Source organism: Rattus norvegicus, chromosome 2 (genome assembly GCF_021556685.1).
Source record: "Rattus norvegicus strain SHRSP/BbbUtx chromosome 2, alternate assembly SHRSP_T2T, whole genome shotgun sequence".
Taxonomy (NCBI): domain Eukaryota; kingdom Metazoa; phylum Chordata; class Mammalia; order Rodentia; family Muridae; genus Rattus; species Rattus norvegicus.
In genome coordinates, this window is record NC_141535.1 from 8,750,256 (window position 1) to 8,776,932 (window position 26,677).

Sequence of the window (26,677 nt, forward strand, 5' to 3'; positions counted from 1 at the left end):
TTCTTTTCATCAATGAGTGTCTGCTGTTTACTCTAGAAGATAGAAATGATAATGGAATCTTCTTCGTGATACCTTTGTATTAATATAGATACCACACATAATATCTGGAACATTTTTTATTACCTTTATTTAAAGTATATGCCTCTATGTTTGAGTATCTACAGTAATGTTACAAGGTAACTTATTTTACTGTCATATGGTAATGTTTACCAACACCTTTATGACAAGCCAATTAATATTTGATGAATTTTATATCAAATGCATATTGATCATCTCACAGTCTGTGAACCCAGGGCCCTGCACATAGTAGGCAGATACCCTACCATTAACCTATGCTGCTAATCTTTTATCCTGCCTTTTGTTCCTTGTTTTGTTTTGTTTTTTAAAGCATCTCACGTATCCCAGGCTGGCCTCAATCTTGGCTTTGAATGACCTTGAATGCACCAAGCTCAGGGTAACCAACAATTCTCACTGATCTGTTAACCTTTTCCTTTCCCCAGTCTAAGTTAGTGCCCCTAGTAAGCACTCTGACTGACTCATCTTTCTTTTCTTCTCACTAATCTGTTAACCCTTTCCTTTCCCCAGTCTAAGTTAGTGCCCCTAGAAAGCACTCAGACTGACTCGTCTTTCTTTTCTTCCATCTCTCACTTCTTATGATCAAAATAATCATGATTATTAATTTTCATCACAACATAAGTATTTTTGTTCTCTGTCCTTCACATTGTTCATGCCAGTTAGGCCTGGTTTAGGCCCTTATCACCTCTCATTCGAGCTGTTACGACAGTTTGCTCTTAATTGGATTCCCTGTGCTTATTTTTGCTTTCTTGTAAGGCATCTGCCGAGCACACTGTACTCTCCAGTTTAAAGCTCTTTGGTGGTTGCTTGTCTCAGTTGCCATAGAGCCTTCCCTGGCCAAACCCCTGTTCTCTTCAGCTTCTAGGCCTCTCTCCACTGCCTAGTTTTCATCATCTGAACTGACAGTGATCCCTGGCAGTGCCCAATAGGCAGGGACCCCTGTCTTCTCCCACCCCTTCCTTGCCCAATTCCCTGTGGTGCTTTATGATGCCTCATGTGTCATTTCTTCTAGGAAGCTTTATCCAAGCCAGAGCCCCTAATCCCTGTTCCCACAGCATCTCCATATGCCTGTCTTGATGCTTTTAGCATATTCTATTAAAATATCTAATTAGGGGTCTGTCTTCCCATATGGACTCTAAACACCTCAAGGGCAAGTATTATTTATTTTCTCCAGCAACCAATCCACTGACTAACACATGCCAGGATTTCAATGATTATTTTTTTAACTGAACAGTTTTCTTAAAATAAATCAGTATCAGAAGGTATAATGGTCTACATGGGTAGCTAACTAATCAATTTATTAATTGAGCCCCTACCATTTAAAAAATATTTTGCCAAGATAAATGGGGATTCCAAAATGAATAAAGTCTTTGCCTCCCATCTAGATCAAGAAATAAAATATGAATATATGAAAATCTACCAGAAGTTATGCAGACAAGCAGTTGGAGAATGCTGGAAAGAAAATAATTCAACAGGTAGGGGTCCTTTCTGACTTCAGTTCAGGGTGATCAAGATGAAATAAAATCATTTTAGTTGCAGGGTGAGCAGGTCCTGGGGTCTCTGTGACAGTAAAAGATAAGGAGCTGTGCCTGGTGTCTACACTCAAAGAACAAGTGTAGGCTCTAAGCTTAAATACTGCTCTGAGGGATGTATACAAAGGCAGAGTTAATCAGAGAGCTGGAGCATTACTGCTCAAGGCTTCTGGGTTCTCCAATCATCCATGCCTGGAGGTATACCTGAAGGCTGGTTCTGGGGCTCAGTCCCATTCTGACACATACTCCACCTACTCTGTGCTGATTAACTACTAACATTTTATTTGGGGAAACTACTTTGGACTACTTTCCCCAGGAACTTTCTCCTGAGATTTGAAATCAATTTGGTGCTTGATTTTGTAGAGTATCTTAAGGGCTTTCAGCTCTAAGTGGGTTTGAGGATGGACACAAACCAACACTCAGACCAATCAAGAGACAGAGAGACAAGTTAGGGCCATGTTAAATAATTACTAAATGTTTTGTGTAAGGCCTCAAGTCCATTAGGAATCCCAGGAAGGAGAGCAACCTAGAAAAAGTTAGACTGAAATCTTATAATCAACAGAAAGCTTTTCTTTTTCTTTTTTTTAAAGGTTTATTTATTTTATGTATATGAGTTCACTGTAGCTGTCTTCAGACACACCAGAAGAGGGCATCAGATCCCACTACAGATGGTTGTGAGCCACCATGTGGTTGCTGGGAATTGAACTCAGGACCTCTGGAAGAACTGTCAGTGCTCTTAACCACCGAGCCATCTCTCCAGCCTTCCTTCCTCTCTTTCTCTCTTTCTCTCTTTCTTTCTTTCTTTCTCTCTCTTTCTTTCTTTCTTTCCTTTCTTTCTTTCTTTCTTTCTTTCCTTTCTTTCTTTCTCTCTCCCTATCTTATCTGTCTTTCTATCTATCTATCTATCTATCTATCTATCTATCTATCTATCTATCTATCTATCTATCATCTATATCTATCCATGAAGGGATTTTTCTGTGTAGCCTTGGCTGTCTCATTCTAGAGACCAGGCTGTCTTGGAACTCACAGTCCCACCTGCCTCTGCCTCCCAAGTGCTGGGATTAAGACCAGCACCACAACTGCCTGGTAAGATTCTGGTCCTCTCTTTCATTTTTTAGATTTCTTTTCTTTATGCATATGAGTACACTGTTGTGGTCTTCTTGCACACAAAAAGAGGGCATCAGATACCACCAAAGATGATTGTGAGTCACATTATGGTTGCTGGAAGTGAACTTAGGGCCTCTGGGAGAGCAGTTTGTGCTCTTAACCATGGAGCCATCTCTTCAGCCCAAGACTCTATTGCAGAGACACTGTGTATTCATGTTGTCTGCAGCTGTTCTCCAGTCCTTGGGTTACATTCTCCTTAGCAATTCCCTCTTCATGTCACAGCTGCTTGCTTGTACCTCAATTCAGAATAATCAAATATGCCTTCGGATGAGCTCGTAGTCATAAGAGGAATGGGCACAGAAACCCAACACAAAATAAAACAAACTATAATATGCAGCTAAGGAAAACATAAGCAAGAGTTTTAAAAGCAAGCGTTTGATATTTCAATTAGTAACAGTACCATTGTTTTCAGGCTTTTGAGCAGAAGTATGGTTTTTATCTCAGTGGCTGGACCCTTGGAGAAAATCACACGTCAGCTCCGCGTGCAGGCACAGAAGTCTTCACATTAGGCGTCTCTCTAGCTGATTCTGATGCCTTGCATGCTCACCCCTGATTGACCCATGGAGCATGGGGCCCATCTGCCTTCCTGGCTGTTGCACATGATACTTACACAATGTATCTGATTCCTTTGTGCTTTAGACATAAATGCTAAGATTAGTACTTCCCTCCCAGAGCAGGGAGACAAGGGGAAGAGTGTGGGGATGCTTGAAACGATACTCAACACATTGTAATTATCCTATAATTTTCTTCTATTAGTATTTCTAGATCTTGGTATTTTAAGAAAGGCTCTTGTATAAATTATACTGTGTGCACTTGTGCTGATTGATGACCAAATATTGCTCATATTTCCCTAAAATACCTCTTACAGATTTAAAACAGTCATAAAAATCAGCTTCTGTTCCCCATGCCTGCTCTTCACTTGAAAGTGGCACTGGGACTGGTTTATGCAGAGGCTCTATTCACATTGTCCAATGTCCAGCTACTGCCTTTAGCTTTAGTTTCCTTGTTGCTGTCCATAACAGAAAGCTAGGAAGGTGAGAAAAAACATTATACATTGTTTTTACTATGTAACCTATATTCAGTGATTTTAGTTATGAATTCTTCTGTCTACCATTTAGTATCTCATGCCCTTTCAGCCATACATTTGCACATTAAGCAGCAACTAATCCGTGATTAGTTTTGCTTTCTTATTTTCTAGGTGCAAAGATGAATGTGTAGTTCCCCTGGCTTTTAAAAGCACATACTTTTGACTTTGCTAGGAATAGAGTTAATTTACCACTGTAGTCCAGCAGCCACAGTAACAACACGGCCAGTATCATGTGTTCCGGTGAGGCTCAGTGCACACTGAATTGGTGAAACTTGAATTTTTATTGTTTAAATCCTTTGAAATATTCCTCTCCATTTGTAAAGACTTTCCCATTTATAAAGAGAAAGACTACAGATAGTCTTTCTAACAGGAAATTCCAAACTGGGATCTGGGCTATAGTGAATATAGTCTGAGGCATTGCACATGTGATTCACCCCACCCTGCTTTTGGACCTTACTCTGCATCTCTGTCCCACAGTGACTTGTTGCATGCATTGCAGGCACAAGGCAAATCTTGGTTAATTACCAGGTTAAACCTACAAGAAGACAAGACGCTTTCTGTGGCCTTTCAAGGAAGACAATGGAAAGATGGTTTCTGTCCCCAAGGTGATCCAAAGTCATATGTGAAATAGGAAGGAAGTATGATTTTACCTTTATGGTGTCAGAAGAGTTTTCTAGGTCAGAAAGGCAGCTAAAAGGGTATGGTTAACTATAAAACTTACTAGCTAATGTGCCATCACACCTGGGAAATACCTTCGCTACCTCAAGGCCTGCGTCCTCTGACACAATAGGATTATGAGCACAGCTTTCTAGGTGGGTACCAGAGATCACTGCTGTTGTCTCTTTTTAAAGTAATTTTAACAGACTTTCTTAGGCATTATGATTTTCTCCCTAACCAAAAGAAGTATGGAGAAAATTGTATACTTTGATTTTTAGTATAAAAGAGGGAAAGTGTTCAGTCTCTTTTGAAAGTTATGATTCAGTTAGAAAATATGTCAGGTCATATACAGGAGTCTCTTAAATCCATCTTTTTGATGTTGACATTATTTTTATTCACACACTAAATTTTTAAAATTAATTTCAACATGTTATATTAAGAGCTGATAATATAACTTCTCTACTATGGCATTATCCCTTTAAAGGTGAATTATCAACTCTTAGATACAACCTTAGGCTATAGTAAAAGTGAATTGCTAACATACTTAATTTTTTTCTATAGGTTAAATTTCATCATAAGAGAAAGTAGCACCTATGATAAGAGGTGTAATTAACTGAACTCTAGCAAAACTTTAGACTGAGAAAGGGATATTTAGGGAGATACTTTATTAATAATGGACCATTAGCATATAATACTTAAATTTAAAACGTACTTCATTAAGTTAGAGGTGTCTTTTTATCATGACATTCTTTGAACATATCATATGGGAGTTAAACTCCCTTAAAACAAAACTCAGATTCAAGAATTGTTCTGGATAGAGTCCTGTCGTTTGGCTGCAATTGACGTGACCATTCTTTGATGTGCTCACACTGACTTCTTACCAGATATCTTGTTCCGGCTCTTGGACAGACAAAACAAACCAAACAAGAAAGATAGAATACAGAAAGGGGTAAGAGTATCCTGCCTGGTCAAATAGCGAGAACTCTGATCTCCAGCTAATTGTAACACCAACCTTTTCTGCCACAGAAGGCAGAGTAGATTGTGAGAGAATTTCGTTATCATTATGCAGTAAGTGTAGGTAACTGTGCATTGAGCCAGTGCCATCTGAGAACCATAAAAGGGTAACAGTAGAAGCAGTTTCTCTTCACTTCTTCTCACTGGCACACAAGAATAGCTTCAAACGACTCTATCTCCACCCTTTGTTAGGTCTCCTTGCCATGTGAAGCAAAGTGATATTAGCTCTGTGGTCACTCTTAGGGGTGGAGAGAGGACCTCTTTGTCAAGCAGAGGTTCTTGGTAGGTTGAGAAGACTGATCTGAAACACTAGGACCCTCTCTATCCACACATCCTCTTGTTTAGGTGATGACTGCAAGTCCTGAGTATAGGTGCAAAATTTACTCTAATGCTTATCTAATACCAAAACTATCAGGAAAGAAAAGTTAAAGGCAAAAATGTGGGACCTGGTAAGATAGTAAAGTGCTCTACTGTTTAGAGTTGAGGACCTAATTTTGAATTCCCAGGACCTAACAAAAAGGCAGATGTGATAGCTGTGCCTGAAACCCCAGGGCAAAGTAGGTAGAAATCCAAAGATCACTGGGCAAGTGTCCTAGCCAATCAATGAACAGCAGTTTCAGTGAGAGGCCCTGTCTCAAAAACCAAGATGAAGAGAAACAGAAGAGCACACCCAACATTGATGCCCAGCCTACATATGAACTCTCAGGCAGGTACACAATGTATAACACACATACAAGCACACACACACACACCACCACCACCACCACCACCACCACCACCACCACCACCACCAACAACAACAACAACAAATAGAATAAATGTAAATGAATATACAGATATGATCTATATTAACATTCCACCCTTTCCTAATAGAGCACTCTAGTTGTCATTTACCATTATAAAATCAGTAGCCATTTGACACTATAATGCAATTATCTAAGTTCCTGAAAGAATTAGTATGTTAATTGTTATGTCTTGGTACATTACCTACCCAGAGCCCACTCTAATAGTCTGTTGAGAATATTCTACTTAATTGTAATAAGACATTTAATTCTATGACTTGAGGACAGCAAGAAGGAGGTATGAGGTAAAAGCTAGACTGGATTTATTCTTTCAAAGAAGTAGACACTAGTAGTGACTGCCAAGTCTTCATAGTGAGAACATCTGAAAAACTCTGACAAATCAATTCAGGAAGCCAAAAATCAAATGATCAAAGCTCATTTCCCTATTTCTTAGAATTATCTGCCAAGTATTGTTTCCATGGACATAGATGTACAAGTTACATTAGAATCTAAAAAGATGATGAGTACACACAATAATAAACAAATAAAGAGTATTGTGAAGCTTTGGCACAGTAGATATGCAAAGGAAGGTGTGGGTGGCATGGCCACTCAATATTATGGATGATTTCCTTGAGGACAATAACAATATATTAAATGGCAGTGCTTAAATAGTCACAGTGAAATGTCATGTGCTGTCTATAATTATGTCTTTCAAATCTCTCCTATTAAAAATGTTACATGGGAATTAATATGAAATAAATTGGTATAATTGGTACACAGCAATTAATATAAAAATTAGTGTACTCTAGGTATTATATGGATAGAATATGAATATTAAAGATTATCAATATGAATACACATTAATATAACACTAATATTTTATCAGCATATTTTAAATAAAATATAATATCTTTAAAAGCTAAGATATAATTATATGATTTATACCTTACCTCTTCTTCCTTCAGCCTCTTCCATGTCCCTTCTCTACTTCTTACTCTGTCAAATTCATGGCTTATTTTATTTTATTTATTATTTGATACATATATACACAGACACACATACAAACACACACACATGTATATATGAATCTGTTTAGTGTCGCTTATATGTATATGATTCAGAGCCCACCACTTAGTATTAGATAATTAATTATGGGACACATCTCTGGAAAAGACTAATTCTCCCTTAAGCTGCTATTGTTACTTGTTTACTTGTCTAGGGGTAGAGCCCTGTAAGAATTTCCTCTTCCATGATAGCATGTCTACTGGTGGTGTCATTGTTCAGGTCTTGTTAAGCAACCATGTTGATGAGGTATCATGGATTTAGCTACTGTCTCATTTCCAGGAGACACAGTCTCACAGCAGACTGCCTGGTCCTCTGGATTTTTCAATCCTGACTGCTTTTCACTGATTTTCCCTGAACCCTGGGTGTCAGAATTTTGTAGTAGACGTATATGTACCCAACAGTCAGTTGTCCTCTGCATTTTGACCAGGTGTGGCTTTGTGTAATTGTCTACATCTGAATGAAGTGTGAAAGGTATACCATGTTTGTAAGGACAAGCAGTTAGGAATTATGCTTATTTAGTAGAGTGGCCATGGAAGGTTTGCTTCTAAAATTCATGACCTCTCTGCTCTAGGTAGTTGCTACATTGCTAGTAGTAGCCTGACTTTCCTCCTGTTGAGTGGGGCTTAATTCCATTAGAGAGCTGTTGGTAATTATCAACAAATGAGTGCCACTATTGCACATAGAGGACTATCTTGCCATAATGGACACTGTTGGAGTTCATAAGCATTACACCTGAGTCAGATTATTGATTGTTTTTCTCCCTCGGCAACTGGCATAGTACCTTTCAGTACCATGAAAGCTAGTTTTAGGGATCTAGAGATTGGGAAGAGACTAGATACAGTTTAAGTACTCAAAATCCAATGGCCAAAGGATGACCTTTGAGGTGTCTTCAGCAGTAGGGATCATCTTTAATCTCTAGGAGGAAACAAGGAGCAACAACTATAGCCTATCTTATAATGGTAGTCTCTTGGATGCCCTTAACCAACAATTCCAAAGGTTTTTCATGCCTAGTACTGCAGATTTGTTAGATAATCTATGGCTCTTGTGGGGAACATTGTAAGTCCAAGTAGCATAACTTCATTCCAGCATTTGAGATACAGAATTCAAAACCAAGCTGGTCTACATTGTGAGTTTTAGGGCAGCCAGAACTATGTAGTGAGACCCTGTTTAAAAAAATCCAACCAAATGAACAAATAAACAAAACGACAAAAAAGGTACACACATGCATACTTACTTACATGTACTATATGTAATTTTACATAAATATAAAATAATGATTCCGTATGACATTTCAAAATCCTTAAATGACTTAAAAATAATTCATTTTCTCTTTGAAAATTGCTAACATCATTTTGAACCAGTCTTTTGTGAAGGCACTTGGAAGATAGTAGGAATGTAATTGTGCACACAGAAAGATCTGGGTTTACATGTGGTGGGAAGTTGTAGGAAATAGTTCTCCAATGCATAGATACAATGTGACATGCTAACGGATTAAATGAAAGTACCTGTGAGGTGAAGCAGACGTATTGCGCACTAGAGCAGGCTTTTCAGAGGAGGTGCCAATAATATGTAAAGTGTATGGTACTTCCCGCCTTCCAGCAGCTGTATAACTCAGCTAAACTTCATCAGCTACAAGAGATGAAATAACGCTTGAAGTGTCGCACAGTTAGCAGGAGATGGTGCCTGGCTTTGAACTCAGATTCCATACCTGAGTTCCTATCTGTACTTCTGATAGCCATACTGGGCTGGCAACAATGCATCTTGTAGTAAAACTTGAAGGGAAGCCAGCGAGGGAGGACTTTCTCGTTTGCACATGTAAAATGGACTGACTACAGGTCCTTGGTGATATTCCAAGCTACTCACAAAATGGTTCTTTTCAAACTCTGAGTAGTGGTGTTTTTGTTCTGCTTCTCTCCGGCTGTAAGAAGGAACCCAACTTTGGCGTCCGAGTTCCACCTGAGGGGACGTGGGTACTGCAGAAAGTGCTGCTCATTCTCTGCCCCTGTGCAGCCCCCGCTGACTTTGTGTTATAATAGTGTTTAAAAGTTTCCTTTACTGGAACAAATAAAATCCATTCGGATTATGTCATGAATATCGTCCAGAGTAATAAGACTTTCAGTAGCATTTGTGCGTCGCCTCTTTTTACATCACTTGTCTGGTGGACTGAGAATTCCTGCTCGCTGAAAATGGATCCATTTACAGTCAATAACAGGGTGGCTAATGTTCCTCCTTGGGAGAACTGAAATGTGTTCCTTTCATCCTATTATCCTGATCCACCAGCCTCACATTATCTGATTTTGCAGCTTCTCATTTTTCTCTAGTATCTTAATGCTATTATTAATAAGAATTCTGTTGCTAATGGTTTTGAAAATAATACGTGCTTTCAGCCACTACCTGTATTTCTATGGTTTCGTCTGATGTGGCTGGAGTTGGATATTTTTCCAAGGGCTGCCTGTTGCAGAACCGTGTGAGGAGACCTAATATTTCTCTAGTTTGATTTCCACTGTGATGCATTTTACTGCAAGACAGCAGGATTAATATTCTGTGTATTAGAGAGTGAGCGGAAATGCTTTTAATATGTAGTCTGTAATCTACATTCCTTATTACTATGCATCCATAGATACATTTATATAAATACATATATACATGTGTATACACATACACACATTTAATTTTAGGGCAAGAATTCTAGAATACCTTGAGTATGTTTTAAATAATCAGTTATTTTTGTAAGGAATGATTAAAAACTTAACATGTAAAATCACATTTTAGAATAAATTTTAGTTCACTGCATATTGTATCGCGTAGATTTTTAGATACTTTTGTCAGACATACACTGTAAGATTTCATAGAATGCCATCATTTTTTTATTTACAAATTTAATTATTTACTGCTTTGAAAAATACCTTTATTTGTTTTCAACCAAATCTATCTATATCCTAGGACCATGAGATCTCATTCTTATTTTTTGTTCTTATTTTTAGCAAGTTATTTTTCATTGTTGTATGTGTGATTGTTTTAGATCTTGAAATATAAATGAAGACACTGGACAGTTTCTAGCCTCAGGGAGAGATTTTTTTTTCTGGGAATGTCTTTGAAGAACTTGTGCTAAGAGTTAGAGAACAAGCTTAATCCATGCAATTTTACAAGCATTAGAACTCAAGTTCCATCAAGACTATGCTGTGTGTGGCTGCACAGGTTTGAAATCCCACACTGGGGAGGCAGAAACAGGAAGACGTGTGTGGTTTGCTGGCCAGCAAGCTTGTTAAGCTCCAGACCAATATATCTCTGCCTCAAAGGAGGCAGACAGCATTCCTGACGCTGATGTTACTCCAGCCTTCATCTGCACGCACGCACGCACGCACGCACGCACACACACACACACACACACACACACACACACACTTCTACAAATACTTAAACATGCACAGATACACACTCAAAAAAAATAGGCCTCTTTATCTTCTAACAATTTTTTCTGTGTTCATGGTAATTCCATGAAATGTTCCTTTCAAACTTTCTTCCACCTGCACCACATTTTTTCCAGAAATAATTAAGACATCATTGTAACATTAAATTTTAAGTTAGCATAAAAAAGGAAGAAATGGTTTTCTTTATGATGGTTTCATAGGTGTAGGTGTGTATGTGTCTCTGTGTGTGTGTGTGTTTCTGTATGTGTGTGTATCTGTATGTATATGTGTGTATGTGTATGTGCGTGTGTGTGTATCTATGTGTGTGTCTGTGTGTGTATGTATGTGTGTGTATTTGTGTATGTATGTGTGTGTATCTGTATGTGCATGTGTGTGTGTATATGTGTGTCTATTTGTGTGTGTCTGTGTCTGTGTGTGTGTCTCTCTGTGTGTGTATGTGTGTGTGTATGTACATGTGTATGTGTGTCTGTGTGTGTGTGTGTGTGTCCGTGTGTGCGCATGCATGTATTCTTTGTTCTTATTCAGCCTCCTTCCCCTCTGCTCCCAAATAATTGGCCATAATGGAAGGTGGGAACAAATGAGATGCCACAATGAAACTCCTCATTTCTTATATTTTAACCTAAAAATTGAGCATGGATAAAGTGGAATTTCATGCAAAGTTATTTGTGTTTTTGTACATCTCCTTTTCAGTTGACTTTGTAAAATCATAATATAGATGTACTGATACCTACAGTATAATTGTCTAACACAAAGGTTTCTGTTTCTTTACTGTTTTGAGACAAGGCCTTGCTATATGGACCAAGCTAACCTTGAACTTGAATTACGATCCATTCCCAACATCATTGGAGTATATCGATTCATAGGCCTGTATCACCTAACCCCACAAATATAATTCTTTTCTTATTATTATTTTAAAAATCATTATTAGGATTATACTTATCATAGTTATTTGCAGTGCTGAGTGTTCACCTGTGTTTTGTACATGGTTAGTGGGATCCTGGACTATTCTTTCCTTTCATAGCCATACATGGTCCTCAGATACTTTGCTTTAGCCCTTAAATTGATTTTGTAGATAATTTCCACAAGAGAATTTTAGGATACATTAATTAATTTTCAAAAATAACTCTTTAAAAGTATCATGTTGTCATTAAAAGCAACAGTTTACAAGGGTTTCAGAAGAATACTATCAAAATGAGCCACACACTCAGAGTGAGAGGCCTCCCGGGGAGGAGAAAGCCACACTGCACACAGAGTGACTTGTCCTCACACAAGACTGCCTCGGGCTACTTTCCTGAAAATCTCAAAAGTGAACAAATCTGAGGGTAAATTGGTTGATATTCTTTGGCCAAAAAAGGTTGAAAATCATTCAGTTTTAAAAGTTGCAGTTTATTATAGAAGTAAAGTATATGAGTTTAAAAATAAAGTATAGGATTTCATAATGTATTGAAAGAGATGAATTATTAACATAACATAGGAATTTTAGCCACCTAACCCTTTGTTATCACTTACAATCACTGGTCATCGATGATAAAGTCTTTCTCTAAATTAATATTTTAATTTTTCCCTTATAATATTTTCATTAAAATGAATGTTTCTTATACATAACATGTCTGAGCTCTTCATATAAGCGAAGCAATAATTATTAATTATTATTAATAATTGAGTTGGTTGGCAACTCAATTATTAACAACTATTAATTCAATCAGCAATTTGGTTTCTTGTGTATAATCATGTATGTGTAAGCTTCATTGAAAGCAAAACAGTTTCATTATAATGTAAATAATTAATTAAATAAACCAATAATTTAATCAATTAGTAAATGAATGCTAAGTTGTCTCAGTTTGGAAAGGATGACACCTCATTCTCTGCAGATGAAGTTTTCTGAACAGGTGATTTGAAGGCAAATGAACTAGCATTGTAAGATGAGAAAAGAGAATAATAATGAATGGTACAAGACTAATTTCTGCTTGAAGACATCTTGTCCTGTGCTGCTGAGTGACAAGGAGTCTAGAAAGCACAGTATTAGAATTCCTGAGGTAAAGTTGAATCACATTGGTCCTGTGAGACAGTGTGGAGAAAATAAGTAAGTTTGGGGAAATGCATTTCCATCCTTTGTGTTTAATTTTGTTTTAATTGGCCTTTCACCTAATGAATTTATCAAAGAATTATTTTCCTCATAAATTAAGAGCCCTCACAATGTCCCTTGGGAGAATTCTAGTCTAAGAATGATAAGAAATGAGGACTACTAATTAGTGAGCCTCCTCAATGATCTTTGCTTCTTTGGGACAAAAATGATTAGATTTAGGTCATACATATTATATGGCCTTCTTTAATAACTTATAAAGAGTCATAGAATTAAAATGGCCTTGCCTTTAATATTGTTGTTTGTACAATACAAGGCCCTTGTAACTCCAGGCCATAAGAGTAAATCCTCATCATAGAGACTCCACAGGCCCCTACATGATTTTGGACAAGTGGCAATTAAGTTATAGTGTGTCAACTCTTGGGGATGTTTCTTAAGTTGCTTCTTTGCTATTCTGTAATCATTTGTAATACCTTAAACTTCAATTGGACTCAAGTAAAGTCTTCTATCTCTGTTTAATTTCAGATTACACTATTGAGTCAGCTAGCCTAGTGTAGCATTAGAAAGGATTCTTAAAGAATTTGCAAGTTGTTTTTAAAATCTGTGAGGTCCAAAGGGAGCTTAGGACTTTAAAAGGTTACTGGCTCTTTATTTGCAAATATCACGCTTAAAAGAAAGAAAGCTCTGGTGACTTTAAGAACAGCTGGACACCCAGGTCTCATCTGAGAACCCCAAGTCCCAGTGAGAGACTCTTCCTAAGCAGGGTAAACAGCCCCCTGGGGCACTCAAGGTTGGCCTCTAGTTTCCATGTATATAAAAGTGCATAAACACACACACACACACACACACACACACACACACACACACACACACACACAGGCTGATAAGAATAGGTTTACCACTATATGGGACATGCTATGTTCCTTTGTCTTGTCCTTTGGGAACAGCGTTTTTAGAAAATTTTGGTTATGAATACTGCTTGTGTACCTGATGTACTTGTGCATCTTTCTAGAAGATAAGTAGAAGATGAGCTTTTTTGATATGGGGTTTTATATATGTGGGGCTATGGTTAATGTGGGGATGAGTTCTTGTAAGTACTTATAGATATTTCTTTACTTTTTAGAAATAGGACTCAGTTCCAAGATGGGGTCGGTAGATAGCTTTCTCAGACTGCCTGCAGGGATGAGATGAGAATTTTGGTTGGACCTCGTGGAAATGCTATGTTATATAGGATTAAGTTTGATTCCAGTGTCTTAGTTTTTTAACTGAAGTGAAATGGATTACCTGTAAAGTCTCTGAAGCCTTCCTTCTAAATCCATGTGAGGAAAGTAATCTGTTTTTCACGTGAATTCATCAGCTCCTGAGTCAGTTTCTGAGTGGTACTCTTCTTCATGGTTTCTGCTAAAATTTCTGTGCTTATTGTAGTGAGCAGTACAAATTTGTTAGTTACAATTAATCCTTCTAAATACATTTTAAGAAATGGAATTAATAAAAGAAAGATCATTTGAATCCTTAATCATATAGTCAGGTGTACCATCTGGTGATCCATTTCTAAAATAAAAGCAATGAATTGAAGTCCAAGGTGCCTGTAAGGGGTCATTCTCCATGCTCCTAAATGTCTCATGTTTTCTGCTGTCATTAAATGACAATGTGATTTGACTAGCACTGCAGTTATGAGGAAAAATACCAATCTTTGCTTAAGCTGTATTTGTGTGTATAAACTGTGTATACCACACTTACTCAGACAGGACTAAGTTTTAGGCATGGCCTCATGGATGAAGTAGCTATTATACAGTTTTTACCCATTTGCACACATTTATTTGTTTCTTTTTAATGATATAAAATAGAATACAGAACAGTTTGAAGAGTTTTTTAAATGTTGTCTTTTTATATTTTAAATTTCAGAGATATAAAGAAAGCTGAATACCAAGGAAAATTTCCAATTCTTTTCAAATGCACAAGTATTATTCGTTTGCCAAAGCTCTACATTTGTGGACCTTCTCTTAACTCTTTGCCTCTTTTCTCAAAACTATGTTTTTAAGGCCGTGTGGCAGATATTTCTTCTTATGTTCTCCAGAATTTCCTCACATTAAAAGGTGTCTGTTTCATAGCTACAGTTCAGTTTAAACTAAGATGTTAAGTAGCATGCCATAAGATATTATTAACACTTTCCCCAAATCGCCCCACTGATGTTCCTTATAGTCAAGTAAAATATAGCCGAATAATGGCTTCAGTTACTGCACCTTTTACCCTCTCCTACTCTATATTATTTCTGAGGCTTTTTTGGGAAAGTTAATGACAATCTATTTTGTAAAATGTCCTCTGAATTTGTCTGATATTTCCTCATGATCAGAGTTAAAATTTGCTAGTCTGAAAAATGCTACAATTATATAAGATGTCAATTTTGATTTATGACTGAGTCAATCTAATTAATTACATCAGATCTAATATTTATCTCTAGTTTCTTGGAAGAAATGATTCTCCTGGGATATTTTTATGTACACTCCTTAATGAGCAAGCTTGCCTAAATTACAGAGCATCCTTTCAATTTTGTGTTGTATAAGATGAACTTGATTGTTCTAACATTTTCCAAAGAAATCAATAAAATGTCTAACAGTGTCCCTCTTCTCTTCTCAGTCAGTCCTGCATTCTCACAGAAGGAGAGACACCCTTCTCTATCCTTGGAAGAACTTAAATTCTTATCACAGCTAACGGAATCCTTTGTGAAGCTGGAAAACAACATGCAGGAGCTGTTTGAAGAAACACTTTCATTGCTTCAGATGCTCAGGAGTTGTCCAGGTGTGGCGCTCTTCAGTGGTCTGTGCATGGACATGTTTCTCTGACTGCTCTCCCACTTTAAATCTATATCACTATCTGAAAGAAGTATGTTGTGAGGTTGTTTACATTAATATTCAGTATATAGGGGTTTTTTTTGTACTTTGAGAGTCCTTAATTCTAATTGGCAAAAACATCCTAAATATGTTTTGGATAATTGTCCTTGACTAAATTCATACCTACCTCCGGCCCCCTAAGAACTACAGCCTAACCTGTGAAAGGCAGATTTGGTGGTATAGCCCGTGCTCCGGCTGCTGCCAGCCAGCTGACCATTTCCAGTAGTGTTCCTAGTGTCCTGAGGCTTACCTCTCTCATCCTCCCATAGGCTCAGAATACACTAGCTTTCTCTTTATTTTTAGGGCCAGACACTTCAGATTCCAGTATGTAAAATAGAGTTGTAAAAATTAAATGGCTTAGAGTACTGTCATACATAAGATATTTAAGTGATATAATCACCAATCAATAAGTGTGACTTATTACAAATACTAATTGTAATTTTATAATATCTTGTTCTAAGTTAATTGGAACAAAATCTCTTTGAAGAACATTTTTCCTTGTAGGCTGAAGTAATGGTTCTGAAAATAGCAGTAGAACACAAAGCAGTGGTCAGGCATACTTTTTGTTGTCATGTGTATGTTTGTAATGGTTTTCATTTTATTCTCAAAGGTGTGCAAAGTTCTCCACATATGGCATGCTGAGGGAATAGCTATATCTTTAAAACAAATGGAGGGAAATAGAAATTAACAAGCTAAAATTTTCAATATGTAAACCATGATCTAAGAAGATCTAAAAAGAACCCAAACACTTAAGATAATTTTGGCCTTCAGGATATATTTAATACAGTTTTGTGGAATGAATGAGGTTAATGTATTAAAATTTCTCTAATTCACTCACTTTTACATCATATCAATGATCTAGAATTGCTATTAAACAGTAATCTAAAATTCTCACGATATCTATGATCCCACCCTCTCTTTTCCTGCACGTAATTCCAATTAGCAATAATTGGAATCAAAGTTTATTGCATTTATTTAGAGCATGTGTGTGTTTGTGTGTGTGTCTGTGTGTGTGTATTTCTGTGGGTGTGTGTGTGTGTACCATGCACATATGGAGGTACGAAAATAACTTTCAGGAATTGGTTCTTTCTTTCCACCATGTGGTTTCCAGGGATTGCACTCAGGTTGTCAGGCTTGGCAGTGAACACCCTCTCCCTCCAAGTTGTCCCACAGGCCCTGCTGATATATGCATTCTTTGATATTGCAATTCATGGGTTTTAATTTTGGTCTTGGTTGTGTTTTGTGCAAGAACACCAAGATTGATTTGATCTCACACAACTTTATATAAAGTTGTGTAGAATGTAGCTGTAAAGAATGATCTTGAAGGAAATTGTTGGGTGGGGGGATCTTATGTTTGAGTTTGTCAGTGTTAATCAGCTCGTATCAAAAGTATTGGATCTCAAGTCAGGGGAGAAAAGATGCCCTAAGCCGAGTGCCTGTGGAAAGGAGAGGGTACCTATTTGTACTCATTTTGCTAGAAACTAACTCTTTTAGAGAGATGACAAAGGAAGAGGAGAGCAAGCCACTGGCTGGGTCATTGCAGCACATTTTGTGAGCTTGGGAAAGTGGCCTTCTATGACTATTTAATCCAAACAGTGCGAAGAGAGCAAAGGTTTTTCTCCGTTGCTCAGATGGTTTAAACATATCCACATGTTTGACATCATAATAAATAAATAAATAATAAATAAATAAATAAATCAACCAAACATTTACTTTCTACTTTAATGTTTACTGTTACATTACAGACTTAGCCAAATTGACAGCTCTCTTAGTAGTCTGAACATGAATAAGAGATTTTGTAGATACAAGAGAAATCTTTTATGAGAAATAAAAACTTTGTGCTTGTACTTACCTGTTTTTGTTTGGTGACATTTGCAGGTTTCCTCACTCCGTCATTTAGAAAGTGATAGCACATCATTTGCCTGTGCTTCAGTGCAGTCATACAGCGTCTTTTGTGGGATGGTATTTTATGGGTTTAGTTTGGGGGGGCATTTCTGATGCTTCTTCAGAATTAAGTAGTTCTCGGGGCAGTTCCTCAATTTTTCCAAAGGTGGCATCTGAGATTTATCTAAACCAGGAGGCTTCTTGGTCCTGGTTTCTCTTTAGTCCCAGCCAGGACAAAGCGCAATGGCTGCTTCAATTGGATGTGAGAAGAACACTTAGGGTTTGCTCAGAAGAATCAAAGATTTCAGATCTTCTGAAAGATTGTTTGTACTCTTAGGGGGTCTTAAGAGGGGTCAAATGGCTTCTAAGAGTTCCTTAGCTAGATGGTTAAGGGATTGTATTAGGGAGGCGTATGTAGTTAAGGTAAAGAGGCTCCTAGGGTTTCTAAAGCTCATTACTCTAGGACTTTAGCTGTTTCTTGGGCAGAGAGGTCGAAGGCTTCCACATTGGAAATTTGCAAGGTGGCCACCTGGGCTTCTCTTCATACTTTGTTATGGTATTATCTCTTGGATGTAGTCTCTTCTACAGATTCAGCTTTTGGTGGGAGGTTGCTTGTGAGCCAGAAAAGAGCAGTGAAGAAAAGAAAGACTTTCACTTCCCACTTAGAGCTGCCAACAAGGCAAGTTGCTTTGAAGTACACACAATGGGAACCTATGAAGACCAATTTGGGTGTGAAAGTGGATGTCACAGAGAAGTACTGCCAACCTCCAGTCCCTGGGAAAGAAAGCAAAGCGGCAGTGTGCAAACTAGCCAGAAGTGTAAAGTGAACCACAGAGAACACTGTAGGAGCTGCTGGTGAGCAGCTGACACGCTTGTGACCCTCTGCATTCTTCTGAGGTTCGCAATCTAGGATATGCTTGGAGTGGCCACTGTTGATCTCATGCAAATAACTATGTTTTCACAGGGTGAACCAAAAGTAGACAATGAAGTATGTACAGAATTTTTAATTATTTTAAGTAGGTACAATAATTCCCCAGTTGTTCACAGAACCTATACAATTTTATTTTACCAAGTTTTGAAACAGACCAGTTGAATTACAAAGAAATATAAAAATGCTGCAATGCCGTTTCCCTGAAATATTCTATTAATGTTTACCCAGTATGATAAATTCTGCCTAAAACTGACCTCGCTTACTTTTGCACTTAAAGTTAAGCTATTTAAAGGTGTTTTAATTTGGGATATTGTATTTTAAAGATTAATATAAGTACTGGAATGTTACTCAATCCAGAGTTATACACCAGCAAAAAAGGCTTAGGAATATTATATTCTTCTTGTTTTGAAGATAAGCAGATAGTTTCTACTGCCTGAGCACTTTGTTTATTGAATAAATGTAATGAATGCTGGAGTTACTGTTAGATACAAGGTAATCAACTTTTTCCTAAGACTTGAACTGTAGCTCAACAATGGCAGATAGTTATTTCCAAAAAAAAGATATGCAAAGGTTATACTTCAAGGTACTATTATTCTTCAAGAGTAAATACATCTTAAAATCAGTTAGTTTTATGAGCTTCTTCTGTTGAATAGTCAGACAAAGTAGTTTGAATAATACTATATGCATACCATAAAGTTTTTGAGCAAACAAAAGGATGTATACTCAAGATTAAATCAAATCTTTTTTCTACCAGTCCACCTTCTGGAAACAACGGCATCTACCTATATTCCTATATTAAAATAAAAAACTGTTATCATCCTATACAAATGTTCTGTTTATTAACAAACAAGAAAATTCAGAAACATTTTCTGAGCAAAGAGAAGAAACAAATTCATAATCATTGACGACAAAGGAACCAACTAGGGCTAGCAAAGTGACTCAGTCATTAAGAGCACTTGCTCCTCTCTCAGAAGACCTCAGCTCGGTTCCTAGCACCCACTTTGAAAAGCTCAAAACAGCTAGTAACTCCAGTTCCAGGGAGTCCACTGCCCTCTTCTGTCCTTGGCAGGTCCTGCATGCATGTGATATGCATACATACACTTTGGAACACATATACACGTGCCTTGAAAGAATAAATCTTAAGGGAAAAATAGTCAACCGTTGTAGATGTAATTGACATGTACAGGTTAAAACTGTGTGGGGATAACTGCACACACAGTACATATATATTCATAAACATATAAATATATGAATACATAAGGATGTGTTCAGTAAGATGTAGATCAATGCCAGTATTAGAGTGATGCAGACATATACAAGTTCCAGAGTTGCTATAAATGTACAACTTGATAAATCTATATGCTAAGCATATTTATGTTTGCTAAACATGCTGAAGCATTTTCCTTTGTTACACATAATTTAATTGGATTTCCAGTGATTAACATTTAGGTGTTCTGTACTTCACCTGTTACCATGAGGTTATGGCAAATTTAAGTGCCTTATACTTGCACTGCTCTAGCTGGAAGGTAAGTTTCTTATGTGCTTTCTTAATTAATCATTATTAATTAAATATTCATAATTAAATTAAAAGAGCCACATTAAGGAGGAAAATGCCACCCATCTATTAAATGAATTTATTGGTCAAATTTTTACGGAAAAAAGCCGCCAATGTGGTTTACTTAGAAAATACAGAAAAACTAATTGTTAAAAATCCCTTAAATGCTAAAGAACACTTGGATTATAGTATGCAATTTATTATCCTATGCTAATTCCAAGCCACACAAATGTAAGTGCTAAATTATTCATTTAATTAAACTATGATTAATACAATCTTGATGTTAAAATGGAACGTTTTTTATTATTATTTACCACTTTTTGAAGGTCTCTTCTTCCACCATGGGAAGAAGTGAGTTTCTTTATTATAAAACATAACATTGCAAAAGAGTTCCGTTTAAAGAGTTAGTGATTATGTCATATCTGTTTCAGTGTTTTTCAAATTAACCATCATCAGTAATTACTCAAAACATACCTTTTCTCGTACTACTGTTATTTTTCTTTGCATTTTGTTTTTTAATGATGATGTTAATGATGAAGATATGTGTTTGTATTTCTGTGTACGCACACGTGTGCAGATCCATGTGTATGTTTTTATATGCAGTTAGAGGCTACAAGTCAACATTGGGTGTCTTTCAGTTCCTCTCCAACTTACTTAATTTTTGCATTTGTGTTACATTTTTTGTGTCTCTGTGTGTGTTTCTGGGTGTATGGGTGTGTATGTGCCACAGCACACATGAGATAAGATGTAAGAGTCGATTTTCCAGAGTTCATTCTCTATGTGACTCAGGTCATTAGGCAGGGCCTTTACTTGCTATAACATCTTGCAGGCCCACCAGATTATTTGTTGGAGATAGTCACTAGATCTGGAACTTTACAATTCAGCTACACTGAGACAAATGATCTTTATTTGTGCAAATTTATATGCATGTGTGCCAAATAATAAAGTAGTTAGCATATACATTTCATTAAGTTGTATATTGAAAGGAATCTGTATCCTGTATATGCCTGTATAATTGTAATACTGCCACTAACCTGCATCTTATTGACTATATTCTCTATGTATCCACATATGTATATGCTTATGTGTATATATCTACAGTGTATGTGCTTTTCTATACAATTTATGTGTGAATCACATCTAAAATATTTGGTTCTTTTTAAACGAGATTTATTTATTTAATATATATTGTGTATGCCATGGTATATGTATGTGCATCCCATGAATGCAGTGCCTGGGAGGCATGCAGGCCAATGACCAGAGAGAGCTAGAGTTAGAGGTAGTTTTGAACTGCCTGAAGTAGGTGCTGGGAGCAGAATCTGGGTCTTCTGGAAGAGCACTAAGTGTTCTTAATGACTTAGTCATCTCTACAACACTGTTATTCTTCCTTCCTTCCTTCCTTCCTTCCTTCCTTCCTTCTTTTGTTTTTAATTATTGCCCTTGTATTTGTTTCCTTCTCTTTCCTTAGGAATATTGGAGAAACCTAATAAGGCAGTCATGGCAGAAATGCATATAGCAAAGGAAAACAATCCTCCACCAGAGCCATCATTACCAGTAAAAGAGGTGAGAAGTTTTATTTACATATGATTGCCTTTCTGTGGGTCTGTTGTGAATCAAAGTATCTCTTTTTCCTCAAAATAATCTTGATTGAAATTTCCTCAGAAGTTTTAGGCAAAAATCCAGAAGTACTATTGTCAAGTAACTAAACAACAGATGCTGATAAGGGTGTTGGGAAAATAATCCTTATACACTGTTAGTGGGGATTTTAGTTATGTCAGCCACAATGGAGATGAGTGTGGAGTTGCCTCCAAAAAGTAAAAAGATAAATGTATCTATCTGAGTTTCCTGTGCCCTCTTTGGTATACACAAGGAGGAGTCTAAGTCATCACGCATTACAGAGAGCTACTTACTCATTTTCTGTCTCCATTAACAGGAGCCAAGTTATAGAGTTGGCCTAGGTATCTCTCAGTTGGATGGGTGGATAAAAACAATGTGGGATATATATGCAATATATTTATTCATTCATAAAACCAAAATATGTGTATGCATCGTAGATACAGAGTTGTTGAAATGTAAGAAAGTGAAGACAATAGGCTGAAAGGACATGACTTTCGACCTGATCTTTGTTTGTTTACTCAATTTGTATGGAGTGAACAATTATTATATCAAATGAGTAAGCAAGACTCAGAAAGACAAATAGACATTTTCTCTCAAAGTGTGGATTCTCAATTAGAGGAGACTTGACAAGACTAATGAGTAAAGTGAGGGGGGGAAGACAGGATGAGGGACAGTGGACATGATTAAAACACCGTGGGTAAGGCTCTGAGGACCACATTACACAGCCCATGAATGTGTGCAAGTGATACACGCTAACAAGCTAAAAACACTGTCTGCAAAAGCCAAGTTGGGTCATTGTTCTCTTGCAGTCAGTTTCATGGAATGGTGTAAAAACAGGAGTCAGGGAATTTTTGTTCCCATCTTGGCTCAGAACCTATTTGCTGAGAATGTGAACCACAGGTTCACATTGAAAAGATAATCATATCTACCAGACTGTTTTGCTTTCTGGATTGTAGTAATGCCTGTAAAATTACAAGTATTGATAAAATATTGGAGTGCAGAAGTTTCAGGAGGGATATGGAATGTCCTGCACCTCACCTGTGTGAGCCCCTGGAGTGTTGTGACTCTTGGTGTTGCACTCTGGTCACACCACATTCTGCATATGACTGCAGACCTATTAGGCAGCTGTGCCTTACTTTGGCTTCTGTTGACAAGCTTCTTCTCTTAAAGCACAGCACTTTTTTCTCCTTTTTGCAGTCCTAGGAGTGATTGGGATTCCCCGCTGAGTTGTGCTTCACAGTTTCTGCTTAGTCTCTCCAGTATTCCTTTACATTTGCATCAGTGTAACAAAATACCTGACAGAAGGAATTTAATCAAGAAAGGAAGAATGAGCTTGTTTTATGGTTTCAGATTTCATCCCATCATGGGGGTAGGAGTAGCAGGACACTGGAAGCAGCTATGCAGGAGCCTGAGGTGGCTGCTCACAGCACTGTGACAAACTGGAGGCAGAGAGTGGGACAAGAAGCATCCCAAATCAGTATGACCCAAAAGCATGTTCTTAAGAACCTACTTGGTCCTACTGTGCCCTACTTTCTATCATTTTCAGAGCCTCCCAAACAAGAGTGCCTTCTGGGAGCACATGTGCAATCATGTGCCTAGAGAGCAGTGGTTCTTACTAAGGCTCCAACCCTCTAATGTTCTTCCTCATGTCATTATGGTGACCCCCAACCATAAAATTATTTTGTGGCTACTTCATAACTGAAATTGTGCTACTGTCATTGAAAGAGCGTAAACGGGGAGCCGCGTCTCTCACTCCAATCGTGGGATGGGGTGCCCCCAGGAATCATGAGTAGCCATCTTGATGTAACAGCAGGAGGTAGCTTTTATTAATGAGCTCCCTATTAGCGGGATCCCGGGTCGATACGTATCCCACACAGGAGACAGAGGAATCGACCCCGAGCTTCCAAACTCGGGGGTTTATATAGGGGCATTCGCGCGGTTACACATGATTGGTCAGTTCAAATGGTGCACAGTTACTTTCGGCACGAAATTACATCAGCAAGGTGTACGTGCTCTCTAGCAGCTCGGCAGGCAGGTAGGGTGGCTCATCTCACTCAGGGGGGTAAAGGAAGGGGAGGGGGTGGCTACAGATGGTCAATGTCCTTGGGGCTGATAGCTGGTTTGGCAAGTCCTATCTCTAACACCCTCTCAGGCATGTCCTAACTTTTTGAAATTTTAATTCTTCATCATGAATTTTAATATAAATCTCTGATATGCAACCCCAAAGGGGTACTGACCTACAGGTTGAGAACCACTTACATAACATATAACCATAACTGTCACCATTTTATTCTTCCTTTTGAAATTCTTTGAGTGGTTTCTGCTTTCTCACTTAATCCTTAGTAATACACAGTGGAAATATTTTAAAAGACCAGCGTCTGTGTAGTTTATAACACTTCCCCAGTTCAGAAAGCGTCAACCACAACAGAGCATCAATAAACTCAGCATGAATCTAGCATTAGCTAATAGAAGATAGGATTTAGTAATTCCTAACTGTTGTGCACTCAAGAGAAAGGCACTCAGTTCCTCGTTGTTTTCTTGGATTAACTAACAAATGTTCTTTATTTTAAGTGGAATGTGTGTGATGCCAAATATCAGATGGGAAGAGAAGAAATAAGCAATCTTTCATGAAAACAAATAGGCTTTTTGAAGATGGCTTCACTGTGTAAAGGTTTTCAGTTTTCTTTGTAAGAGCAGTGATTTATGTCTTTGTTTCTTATATGTGAAAGGGGAATTCATGTGGAGGAGCAGATTACAGTCACATTCAATTTGCATAGAAAAGAAAGCCCTATGCACAAGCAGAAGAAAGTGTGGAGAAAGGGACTCTATCCATAGCAATCAGTGGCCAATTTTACCAAGAATGTACAAGAGATTTTAATGAATATTTGTGCTTCAATAGAGAAAGGAGCAAGAAAACAAACTAGGGCCCTTTGTTTCTTTTTATTTTTTACAGAGGTAGTTTCCTTTAACATTTTTTGTCATAAATATGCCTCAACAAGTTACTGTTATGTCACAGGCTGTAATTTTTCCATCTCTAATACCCTAAGTTTGATGTCTGCATCCAAGGTGGAAGGAAAAACCAGATTCCTGAAAGTTGTCCTCTGACCTTTACATATAAACAAAGAGATTAAGGTATTGCTTAATTGTTCTCAAATAAAATTGAGAGATTGCTTTCTGCTGTATGTTGATAAAGGATCATCAAATAATATTTAGACAGTATATATATATATATATATATACACACACATACATATATAGTTACATTTTGACATAGTAAAACAAGAGCTGTTATTTTGAATACTGAGTTGTAGACTCATGAGCAATAAATAAAGCATACTTATTATTTCCTATAGTTGTAAAAATGTTTTAAATTTTTGTTGGATTGGATATACATATGATAAATTAGGATAATGATTTTGATCTCTGTGATTCACAGGTTGATTGGCACTTATTATTGTGTATGTGTGCATGTCCATGCATGTGAGAGCAAGTGAAGATGCATACATGCCACGGTTGCAGTGGTGGTCAGAGGATGATGTTCAGCAATCTCTTCTCTCCTTGCACTATGGGCTTCGGGCATCAAGCTGAGGTCCTCAGGCTTGCATAGCAAGGCCATTTGCCCTCTCACAAGTCCAGAGCTCAGCATTTTCAGACTGAAAGTTGCCATAGAAACCATCTAGTTCAACTAAAATATCTAATATCAAAGAAATCAAAGATTCAGTCAGAGATATAGGGCACAGGATCTACCTTAAAATTATTTTTATTAGTTTTACTGTGTATGTCTGTAAGTACGGGAGTGTTACGTACACATAGGTGCAGGTGCCAGAGAAGGCCAGAAATCAGAGCACTGGATTACTGGGACTGGAGTTAACTGGCAGTGGGAGTTACCTGACATGTTTTGGGAACTGAACTCTGGTCCTCTGGAAGAGCATTTAAGCACTCAACTGCTGAGCCATTTAATCCCAAGCCCATAGTCTTCTGTCACTGGGGTAGGTGACAAGTCACTACCAATGTGGTATGCTAGAATGGAGCTTGATTTCTAAGCACAGATGTAATCTGCTTACTATGTATAGTTCTAGAATTCTAGACTATATTACGGAATTTGGAAGACATTTACATTCACAGATATTTTTCACATGAGACCAAGACTTAAAGCAAAACTAAAACAAGTGTACCAATTAGTTTTTATCAACTTGATAAGCTAAGGTATTCATTCTGTGAAGAGGGATCTCTAACTGAAGAACTGCTTTCATCAGATGGACCTGTAGGTGAGTCTGTGAGGTATTTTCTTGGTTGATGATTGATGTTGGAGAACACATCCCATTGTGGGTGGTGCCAATTCTGGTCCTAGATTGAATAAAAAACTGACTTGAGCAAGCTATGGAGAGCAAGACAGTAAGCAACACCCTATCGTGGTTAATGCTTATGGTCTCCAGGTTCTTGCTCAGACTTCCCTCAATCATTAACTGTGATTGGTATGTGTAAGCCAAATAAACCTTCCCACCCCCAAGTTGCATTTGCTCATAGTACATTATCATAGTAATGAAAGCCAAGTAGGACATCAAGATTATGACATGCATTTTTTGTTGTGTTGTTTTAAGCACGAGAGACAACATGAAGTTCTGTGGGTAGACAGGTCTTGAGGTGGGGTAGAAAGAATATGATCAAACTATATTGGACAGAAACGTTAAAATATAAAATAAAGTACAAAGAAGAAACGCCATGTGAAGGAGCTGCATATGAAAATGGACTATGAAATCACTCAAGAAAAGAGTGGTTGTGGTATCAGCGATGGTCTTTCTACAAACAGTGCAATACAGACCACATTAAGTCCTTGTTGCTTGGAATGAAACTAGTAGTGCACACCCCTTTGTCCACAGAGAGAATCAGTAAAATTCTAAGCAAG

At 37.5% G+C, this 26,677-nt stretch overlaps 1 protein-coding gene across 11 annotated transcripts in view; it reads left to right on the forward strand.

Annotated features, from left to right (window-relative positions):
* The window catches only part of Kiaa0825 (KIAA0825 homolog), a 561,100-nt gene that overhangs the window by 117,025 nt on the left and 417,398 nt on the right, over positions 1–26,677 (forward strand). For 7 of the 11 annotated variants that reach the window (NM_001419450.2, NM_001446612.1, XM_087617494.1 and 4 more), the window contains exons 5-6: positions 15,531–15,692; positions 21,623–21,717. In NM_001419450.2, coding sequence (NP_001406379.1) covers positions 15,531–15,692; positions 21,623–21,717 — 257 coding nt within the window. Of the gene's footprint in view, positions 1–1,460; positions 1,551–15,530; positions 15,693–21,622; positions 21,718–26,677 lie in introns of all 11 variants that reach the window. The other 4 variants (XM_087617477.1, XM_087617479.1, XM_087617490.1 and 1 more) reach the window with 1 other exon arrangement.